At 34.3% G+C, this 11,395-nt stretch overlaps 1 protein-coding gene across 1 annotated transcript in view; it reads left to right on the forward strand.

Annotated features, from left to right (window-relative positions):
* LOC107665361 (AT-rich interactive domain-containing protein 3B-like) overlaps window positions 1-11,395 on the forward strand; it is a 45,134-nt gene that overhangs the window by 24,921 nt on the left and 8,818 nt on the right. Inside the window, exon 4 of the mRNA XM_016456212.1 lies at window positions 11,204-11,387. Within this exon, the coding sequence (XP_016311698.1) occupies window positions 11,204-11,387 (184 nt within the window). The remainder of the gene's footprint in view (window positions 1-11,203; window positions 11,388-11,395) is intronic.

Below are 11,395 nucleotides of genomic sequence, written 5' to 3' on the forward strand. Positions count from 1 at the left end.
AATAATAGTTCACATTTTACTGTATTTTTGATCAAATAAATGCAGCCTTGTTGAGCAGAAGAGACTTCTTTCAAAACATATGATTTAAAAATTATATGATCACTTTGTCTTCTCTATTCTTTCTCTTTCTGACGTCCTGAAACAGACTTTAATCACAATAAACACAGTGCTTGGCTGTGTGTGAGACACATTTGCATTAGTGTTTGTTAAGCCAATCCTCACAATAACTAACTAGTCTAGAGAGTCCTGCTGTGTCTCCAGAGCAGAAGATCACTGGGACGTCTCGTCAAGCGTCTCTCTGTGAGGAAGGAAAGGAAGGAAAACCGCAGAATCTCACTTCCGTGTTGAGTGCTTAAATACAGGGAACTGTGTGTGTGTGTGTGTTTGTGTGTGTGTGTGTGTGTGTGTGTGTGTGTGTGTGAGTGTGTGTGTGTGTGTGATTTTCAGCAGCTGTTTTTAACGGAGTGTCAGGGGCCCGCTTTTGAGGCCCCGTATCGAGGAGCTTCAGGAAAGCCACATGTTGCTGCAGTTTCATGGCACGCAGAGGCTCAACCTTCTGTGTCTGAGTTTCAGAGCAGTTTAGGTGTGAGACAGAGTGGTTTTTCCCATCAGGTTTGCTGTGCTCTTTATTTCAGAGACGTGTGCGCTGTCCAGCCTGATTCATGTGCGAGCGCTTCTGCTGAACACATCAGAGCGTGAGATGTTAAGGAGGTCACGCAGATGTTTTTAAACACAACATGAGCGCCAGTTGTAGTTTGATGTTTGGTGTCACAGGTGCAAGAATCCTCATCACATATCATCTTCATCAGATCATGCATATTATAATCAGTGTTGGGGGTAACGCATTACAAGTAACATAATCAGATTACTTTTTTTAAGTAACTAGTTAAGGTATTACTTTACGCATTACTTTTTAATTTACAAGGAAATATAGTAGGAGATACTTTTTCAAAAAAGTAACACCAGTTACTTTGTTTCCATGTATTGAGTGACAGCTCTGGTGTTGCCACGGTGACAGAAATCAGGAGTAAGTGCAGAGCGTTGTGTGTGAACATGATCTTACTGTAGCTCTAGACTAAATATGAACATGTATTACTCATCTCACCTGCACAAAAACACATTCAGTATTCCTCAAAATGAATAAAAACAGTCAAATGCAAACTCAGAATATTATAGAAACCTGCACTAATTAAATATGTTAAATAAGACGAATATCATTTATTTATTTAATCCCATTTTATTAAGCAATGTCTTTGCACCTGACCTTCGATGATCCAATTCAACCATACTAATAAGCAAAAATGACACATTTGTGTTTGATTTTTGTTATTGCTGAATAGTGTTGAACTTTCTTCTCCTGCGTCATATTCTTCATGTGATTAGTTTGAGCTGCGCCCTCTACTGTACAGACGTGAATTTACATTTCCTTCAGCCTGAGGCTCATTCATTTCACTTTTGTTGTGAAAGGGCTTTTACATAGAACTTTTTTAGATTAAAAACAAACAAGCAAGCCCTGCCCAGATTTAAAAAGTAACTCAAAAGTAACAACGCATTACTTTCCATAAAAAGTAACTAAGTAACATAATTAGTTACTTTTTTAGGGAGTAACGCAATATTGTAATGCATTACTTTTAAAAGTAATCATCTTATGAGCAATTCATCCATGCATGTTATTTTTAAACAGTTTTTGACCTTGTAATGTTTAACCAAAACACCGTAACTGTCATCTCTTTGATGACATATGCAGGATTTCTCCTTTCATTTAGTGCTCTTAAGCTCCGCCCCCGCAGCTCACGCTCATCTGCATACACTTGAGAGCCACACCCACATCTTAACATCCAGTCAGCAGCCAATGCACAGAACCAAGTCCCTAGATTTATTATTTTTGGATCATATGTCTCACTCGGATGAAAGTCACAATATGCAAGAAAAGATCTGACGCAACTTCTGTTTTATTGTGACTTTTTTTTAATTGCATATGCAATTTTCATCAATTTGGATTACATGGTTTTAATATAAACTGAATGTGATGCATGCTTGTCAGTCATACATCAGTGAAACAGGTCGGGTTTCTGCAGTCAAACAAATTGTGGCATAGTTTATTATAAACTATTTGCATCTATTTGATTTGATTTAAATAATCCTATTTGCAAAATGTGTTTAATCAAATTGCTTAAAATCAGTATAAATCTCTTCATTGTGAAAACAATTACATTTATTCAGTTAAAAAGTATGAACACGTTTAAAATATGGTTAGCTGTGGAATAAGCAACATTTAATCAGTTAAAATGTATGAAATTGGATTTGTTGATGATTGAAACACATTCAGTGTATTATTACTATTACAGCAATAATTGTATTGATTTTATCAGTGGTTTTATGTTAAAACTGTGTAATCCAAATGGAAGGAAATTTATATGCAATTTAAATACCTGAATCATAAATGTAGACCTTTAATTTAATATTCATGAATGAAAATGTGATGATATCTGAATTTTGATACATATCTGAATATTTTGAGTATTCAGTATATATTTCAACATTTTTCCAAATTTTGATAATATTATGTATATTTTTCCTAATAATGAAATATATTCAGTGTTTCTAATTTTTTTCCACGTTTTGACAATATTAATCAATATTAATCCTAATTTTAATGACATTTAGTATGTATCTTAATCTTTAGATGCTATTTAATACATTTCACTACTTTTCCAAATTTTGACAATATTCAGTATTCATCTCACTATTTTTGGATGATATTCAGTAAAAATGATTTTTTTCCTCATTTTGAAGATATTCAGTATATATCTGTGTTTTTCCTAGTTTTGACAATATTCGGTATATATATCAATATTTTTGCATTTGCTTTTTTTGCTCTTTTTTTGTTGTTGCACCATTGTTTTGAAACACAAGAGAAAATATTTTAATAAATGTTAGTGTTTTTTGTTTCCCATACAATGAAAGTCAGTGTTTTTTTGTTTGTTTTTTGACTCCATTAATTTCTAAACATTTTTTTTTTGTGCTCTGCAGAAGAAAGAAAGTCAAACCGGTTTGAATGACACAAGACCGATTTATTTATTTATGTATTTTTTCAGGCTGAACTAGTATTTTAGTGTGAGGTTTTGTGTCCGATGATGTCCAGAACGCACCTCACAGGACGCTGCGCTGAAATAAGATGTTGTTTTGATTTAGCGGCTGGTTCTTCCTGTGTTTGGAGCTGCATTCAGGGCCTCGGGGGCCTCTGAAACTTGATAAAGTAGGTTTGCAGGGCTGGATTAGGGGCCCCGCGTCTCGTAGCATGATTAATGAACCTCTGAAACACAACTACCGTCTGATGGAGCCGAGGTAGAGATGAACACCAGAAAGAAAAGGCTTTGGTTGAGTGAAATGAAATTTCCTTCATAGAAAAACAACAATTCAGACGGAGTCGTGCTGAAACCAGTGATTTATCAGAGACAGAAACAGGGCGGGGTCCCGGCATCCATGCATCTGCTGTTTAATCAAAGACGTTTATTCTTAGTATCTATATATTTATCTTTGATTATAAGTTGAGGTTTTGTGTGTAGATGTGTTTTCGCTCCAGAATAACATTCTGGATGTGTTTTAAATTATATGGTGAAGCTGAAAGGCATGTATCATTTCTCTCCCGACGCTCGCCTGTTATAAATGCCCTCTTCCTGTCTCTGTCCTTCACCCTGTTTTGCACTTCCTGTTTAATGTCTCTTCGCTTTTTTCCACACTTTCACGTTGACAACGGCTCAGTCACTGTCTGAAGCCTTTCCTGCTTAAACTACAGTTCATTTCAAACATTTAAATGTGATTAATCACATCTTATTTTCATAGTTATCAGTTGCTTTAACTGGTTTAGAAATATTTAATATATTGAATTAATCTTATCCAATTAGCTTTGACAGATCTAGTTCAAATGGAAACATTAAAATTCTAGAGAAAGTGGAAAAACTCTTTGTTCACTTGGTTTTTGTCAAAATGTAGCACTTATAGAATGTTGCCTGTCGTCTGATACAAAACACTTTAAAGGCTTTAGGTACAGTATAATGCATTATAAAGGTATTCATAATGCACATTGCAATGCATTATGTCTACTCATAAATAATTATAACCAAAGTTAAAATGCATTATAATATTTGAAGGTTTGTTAGTCATGTTTTAATGCATTATACTTCCTAAAGGTGGTACAATGAGTATTATAATATATTATAACTGTGGTTGCAATTATTCATGAGATTATACAATGCATTATAAGATATACGTAATTAATGCATTAAAACTACTTTTATTATGCATTTATTTGACCTCTGACAGGATCTGTGTGACCTCTGTGACCCGAGAGCATCTTCTCTCTTCATCAGAGAGTGTCTTTCACTGCAGGTCTGTGAAAGCATCAGTGTTTCTGCTCCTGAATAAAATCCTGCTAACATCTGATCTGATTCTAACTGTATATCTCTCCGTGACTCCAGCCGTTCCTCTCGTGTTTCAAGGAGGTGTTGATAAGATCCTGATCTCTTCTGCTTCCCCAGAGCACCACACAGATTCTAGTTACGCTTAAATTGGCGTCTCACTTTTCGCGCCGTCGAGTCTTTTGAGTGTCCTGCTCTCCTCTTGGTTTTATCTGTGCAGGTGACCCGTCTTCAGGAGTCACATTACAGCGTCTCATCTGCGCTCACTTCCGCTCAGTAGCGCTTTACTGCCTCTATTCTTCTGTGGAACACAAACCGCAGTTTTATGAAAGATGCCTCAATGTTTGTTTTTGTCCGAACAACATCCAATGTTGTTTAGACCCTATTGATTTTCAGAATATCCTCTTTTATGTTCCAGTGTTTTTAGTGTTATTTAGTGTTTTTAGTGTTTTAGTGAGATGCAGATATAAATTTATTAATGTTTTGAATGTTTCAGTTTTCATTTTATGTTTCAGAGTTCATTTTCATTTTAATTTTAGTTATTTTTTTATTATTTTTGTTTAGTATTTGTGTTTAGTGTTTTTCTCATATTTATTTTTTTGATGTGTATAAATATATATATATATATATTTTTTTTTGTTTTGTTGTTATTTTAGGACATCAAGTTAAACGAAATGAAAATAAAATAATTAAAAATGAAAAACATTTTTATTTTATTTAAATTAATAATACATTTTATTTTATTTAAAGTACAATTATTTATGGTTTTAATTAACTGTAATAACCCTGATTTAGTCTATAATTGGTTCAGTCTAAAAATATTTATTTGATTTCATTTAAAGTTTATTTTAAGTGTGTGTGTGTGCGTGCGTGCATGCGTGTGTGTGAGAGAGAGAGTGTGTGTGTGTGGAGAGAGAGAGTGTGCATGTGTGTGTGTGTTTGTTTTTTGTGGTGTTAACTAATAAACCTGTCTATAATTGGTGCTGCACCATTTTTGCTGTAGACTTGTCAAATGATTCCTCAAATCATGCATCTATCTAATCAAATTTAAGTAAATCTAGTTAACATATCAAATAAAATATAAGGAGTATTAATCTAAATGATTCAACAGTCTCTCGTCTCTCATCTAAAAGGATAAGTTCAGATGTTTCATGCTGGATTTTGATCCAGATGTTATTAACGAACAGTAAGATGCAAGGCTGATATTATAATCAGACAAGTGATGGTTCCTTCACTTCTCCTAAACAAATGCTAAACTCGTTTGATGCAGAAAATGGAAATTTTTTCTGGCAGGATTTGTTTGTGCTTTTCGTTTTTTTCTCTGTCATGTATGACATGTTTTTGTGCGCATATGGAAATGTTTCAACGTAGTTTTCCATTGACTGTGTGATTTTATAGCACAGAGGAAGAGGCATGATCAGGTTTGTCTCTTTATGAGGGTTTAAGGTTGTTTGTAACTCTGTTTTGACTGATCAAGTTAGTTTGCTGCACTAACAGGTATTAATATATCCATGCATGTTCATGTGCATGTGTTTTATGCTGTTGTGTGTGTTGCATGACCTCTGTTCTCGTTGCATGTAAACACACAGCAGGTATGTGCTGCTGTCATTGTTTATGAATTCGTCTGTCATGTGGCACGAGCCAGACTAAGTATAGCAGATTCCCTGCAGTCATTGAGTGTTACCTTTTATGTCCCTGACCTGCCATTAAAAATAAAAGCAACCTGAGTGCAGCATGCTGCTCCTGCATCTGTGCATAAGAGCGGAGCGTCAGTGAAACCTCTGAATTATTCACACACGTCCGTCATGTGAAATCAGCCATATTTGATATGGATATCTGACTGTCAGACTATTGATTGAGTTCAGGAGCCGTATGCAGAAAGCCGTTCTCAGCTGAGTTACAGCTCAAGTGCTCTTCACCTTTGAGTTTTTTATCTGGGTCAATGAATGAATGAGGAATGAATTTTATGTATAAAGAAAATTGTATATATTATATTATATTTTATTGTATTATATTGCAAATATATAGTTTATTATAGTTTCACATTTATAAAATATTTTGTTTACATTTAAAAAAAAATATGTAAGTGTATTGTTCCTCTTTTGTATGTCGCTTTTGATAAAAGTATCTGCTAAATGCGCACACACGCACACACACACACACGCACACACACACAGACACACACAGACAGTAGTATAATATGTAAGAATATTTTAAATAAAAAAATATAAATAGAAAATATATAGAATATGTGCAATGTTTTTATATATATAATTGATGTTTAAAAATACAGTTTTTGTATTGCATAATTTATAAAATACAGTTTATATCTTATATATGAAGAATTATTATTTTAAATTACTAGTCTAAAATTTTTATTATTCTCAACTTTTCTATAAATGTTAAAACTTGTAGTACTGAAAAAATATATATAATATAGATCTATATAATATTTAAAAATAATAATGTTTGTATCTTATAAATGAGGATGTTTTTTGTATTTTGTTGCATTATGACTTTTATTATTGAATAATGTTTTATTATTGAAATACAAATATCCTTTTTTTAATTACAGTAATTTTATTTTTATTCTCAACTTTTCTAAAAAAAAAAAAAAAAAATGACTGTAATAGAGTGGATTAGAACACTACACTTATTTATTTAGATAGGATTAATATTGAAAAAATGCGCCTAATTTACTTAGTTTCACCCTACAGCTTCCTTCCCAGATGCTCTAATAGTTTTAGGCAGCCCATGTTTATTTCAGCACTGATGATGCTCTGCTAGTATTTAGTGAAAGGCAGTAGATGTTGATGGATGTCATATCGTTCAGTTGTGTTGGTTTGTGTTTTCTATGCTCTGTGCCGTACAGCCGGGTGTGGGTGACCTCTGACCCCGCCTGCCATTAATCACTCCGCTCCTGATGGGTCTGTCCCGCTGGGAAAATCAACCCAGCAAGGCATGATGGGAGGGTCAGCCTGGGGCCAATCAGAGCGCAGCTCCAGCCAACAGTGGCGCCACACTGAACTACAGGAACCTCAGCAACCGTGAACCTACCCTGTTTATTTAGTTACTGTCGGAGAGGGTTAACTAACCAGCAACACTGAGCTTCTGTTTAAATTCAGACTAAATTTACATATAGAGAAAGCTAATATATTATACATATTTATATAATATAATATAATTGTTTTTTTTTTGAAAGAAGTACTTTCTGCTCACCAAGGCTGCCTTTATTTGTTAAAAAATACAACAAAAACAGTAATATTGTGAAATATTTTGACTAATTCAAACAGCTGTTTTCTATGTGAATATCTGTTAAACTGTAATTTATTTCTGTGATGCGCAGCTGTATTTCCAGCATCATTACTCCAGTCTTCAGTGTCACATGATCTTCAGAAATCAGTACCCTTTAAAAGTTTGGTGTCAAGATTTTCTTTCTTGAAAGAAATTAATAATTGTATTTATTAAAGATGCATTAAATTGATCAAAAGTGACAGCAAAGACATTTATATTGTTACAAAAGATTTCCATTTCAAATAAACGCTGTTCTTTTGAACTTTCTGTGAATCCTGAAAAATTAAATGCATCACAGTTTCCACAAAAATATTGTGCAGCACAACTGTTTTTTTCAACATTGATCAGAAATGTTTCTCGAGCAGCAAATCAACATATTAGAATGATTTCTGAAGATCATGTGACACTGAAGACTGGAGTAATGATGCTGAAAATACAGCTGCGCATTACAGAAATACATTACAGTTTAACAGATATTCACATAGAAAACAGCTGTTTTACACTATAATAATATTTCATATTTTTACTGCATTTTTGATCAAATAAATGCAGTTTTGGTGAGCAGAAGAAACCCCAAACTGAAATGCAGTGTTTATATTGAGCGTCTAGCTGTGTTGTAGTCAGTGTTTCTATTGTGTGTCGTCCGTTCTCTAGTCTCTGTGCGCTCTTGTACCTATAAAAGCTTGGCTTCCTGCTGACCGGCGTTTTAATTCAGCCATCAATAACCTCAGGCTGACCTCTGACCCCTGCGTTTGCACTGATTGTTTGATGGTCAGAGATGTTTCTGGAGCAGATGACGTGATCTGAAACACACCGTCTGATCTAATGTTAGCGTGTTCTCCCAGAATGCTGAGTTTCAATCTCACAGCCGTCTGAAGCGCTTTTGTTGTCATGTGTGCGTGTCGGGGCGCGTCACACGACCTTTGAACTTTGACTGTTTTTCATTGCACATTCTTGCATTTCTGTTTTATGTGCTGCTCTGTAGAGCGAGATCATAAAGCCGTCATGTGAGTGGTTTCTATAGGACGCTGTTGATAAGAATCAGTGTTAGATCAAAGTCTGTGTGTTACTCCAATCTCTGCCGTTCTGATGATCATGCATCATGATTAATTTTGAGATTTTGGTTATTCTGCTTCCATAATGTGAATAGTTAAAAGAAGCATCCAAGAAGCATGCTTTATTACACTTCTATCTGTTTGTGTCTGTTGATTTTTATTAATGCAATTCATACCTTTAAAAGTTTTTCCTCCACTTCAGCAGCACTTACACACACCAAAACTCAGTTTTATTCCTTTCTATATTCTGAAGGTTTTTACTGAAGTTTGTTCATGTATTATTTGCCTGGTTTTGTTATTGCACTTTGATCTAATTGCATCTCTAGACTTAATTAACAATGCATATTTTCCATTTTCTTAAAATGAGTTTGTTTCTCCGTTTCAGCAGCACTTACACACAGAGTTTATTTCTATTTATATTCTAAAGGTTTTCACTGCAGGGTTTGTTCATATGTCATTCATGTGGATTTATTATTGCATTTTTTTAAACAATTTTGCATTAATTTACAATACATTTTTTTTAAATATAGAGTTTTATTCCTCTCTATATTCTGAAGGATTTTTCTGAGGGGTTTGTTCATATACCATTCACACTGATTTATACAACATTTGAAATGGTGAAAAAAAAAAGGTTTTCTGTCATTTGACAGTATTTTCTGATTTATGGAGTGATAAAAAGAGAATTCCAAAATCTTTAATTCTAATACATCAACAAAATCAAGCAAACATTTTGAACCTGGCTTTAGGTTTATGTTCAGATGCAAATCAGTGCACATTTAATTAGATAATGCGTCATTTGCATATTTAAACAAAAACCTGTAAATACAAAACAATTATCCTAATGTACTGTGATTAATCAACTGGGGAAAGTATTGTGCTATCTGTTAGTTAACACCCTGTTCACCTGTCTTGAAGGTTTCTCCTATAGATACATAAATGGGTTTTATTCCAGAACACGATCAGAGGGAGCCGCTGTGTACTTTTCATATGAGTGTTTAACTCTACAGCAAACGTCTCCACCCGCCCCTGACCTGAAGATAAGCTGTTGACAAGATTAATGCATGGCTATCAAAAGTCTGGGGCGGGTTGGCTCTGTTATCCAGGTTAAGCTTGTTTGTGTAAAGCTGGCTAATATGTATTTTTCCGCCCGCAGCCCACCTGTCTTTTGAAGTGCGGGCGACTCGAACGCTCACCTCTATACAAACACATCTAACATGTGCATTTCAATGCATTTATGGAGTAAAAATGAAACGTGGGTTTTACTGAAAGCTGTTATATGAACTAGTGTGACTGTTTTTTGTTTTTGTTTGAAACATCAATGGAAAAAGAAAACTCCAATTTAATATGTTGTGAATTTTCTTTTATCTTCTGTTGTTGTTTATTTGTTTGTTTGCTTTTGTTTCGGGAAAAAAAATAATGGAAAAGCAATTATAATATTTAAGAGATTTTATATTTTATATTATACTGATGTATAATATATACTGTGTGTGTGTGTGTGTGTGTGTGTGTGTGTGTGTGTGTGTGTGTGTGAGCGTGCGTGCGTGCGTGCGTGTGTGTGTGTGAATCAGGGTTGTTAATAAAACGTGCAAATAATAGATGAAAAACTTGTACAAATATTGGCTTGGCAACTAACTAAAATAAATTGAAGAACCAATACTACTAAATGGCAATAAATAAAAACTACAACGGAAATAAAAATAAATTAACACTAAATGCAATATTAATAAAGTCAAAATTAATAAAGTCAAAAGTGTATATATATATATATATATAAATAAAAGGTATTACAAAATTTTGATATAAACTACAATAGTATATAATGAAATCTAAAAAAAAATAAATAATGATAATACTGGTAAATATTAAAATAAAATTTACCAGTGTTATTTTATGTTTTTTGTTTGTTGTTTTTTTTTTGTTTTTAGTTTTGATAATGTCTATCAAAACTTATTTAACTGTCAATAAAATGTAATATATAATCTATATACTCTATATAATGTATAATATATATAATTACAAATCAGATATTTCAGATTCTAACATCTGATTGGATGAGCCTGTACACACACACACACACACACACACACACACACATCGGTTGAGTTCTATATTAACATGCTGTTCATTGATCTCTGATTGTTATGTTGCCAGGCAACCACACACATCCTTCGGTGAACTGTATAGCTGGGCAGAGGAGTGTTTAATAGGATTATTGTGATTTATTCTTCATGTCGTGATTTTATTGATCATGGGCTGGGCGTCTGTTGTTGTGTTCCTTTTGCCACTGATTTATAAAGCAGTGAGTCATGTGTTACCGTGATTTTACCGCAGTTAAGGTGTGTTGGGCGTGACATGAGGCAGTAAAACCACTGTACTGTGCGGCCGCGAGTGATTTATTGGTTTCTGATGGGTTCTGTGTTGGTGTTTGCGCAGGGACTCCGGTGAACAGGATCCCCATCATGGCGAAGCAGGTTCTGGATCTGTACATGCTGTATAAGCTGGTGACGGAGAAGGGCGGACTGGTGGAGGTCATCAACAAGAAGATTTGGAGAGAGATCACCAAGGGTCTCAACCTGCCCACGTCCATCACCAGCGCTGCATTCACGCTCCGCACCCAGGAAGACC

The sequence above is a fragment of the Sinocyclocheilus anshuiensis genome, unplaced genomic scaffold (genome assembly GCF_001515605.1).
Source record: "Sinocyclocheilus anshuiensis isolate Anshui unplaced genomic scaffold, SAMN03320099.WGS_v1.1 scaffold1303, whole genome shotgun sequence".
Classification (NCBI taxonomy): Eukaryota; Metazoa; Chordata; class Actinopteri; order Cypriniformes; family Cyprinidae; genus Sinocyclocheilus; species Sinocyclocheilus anshuiensis.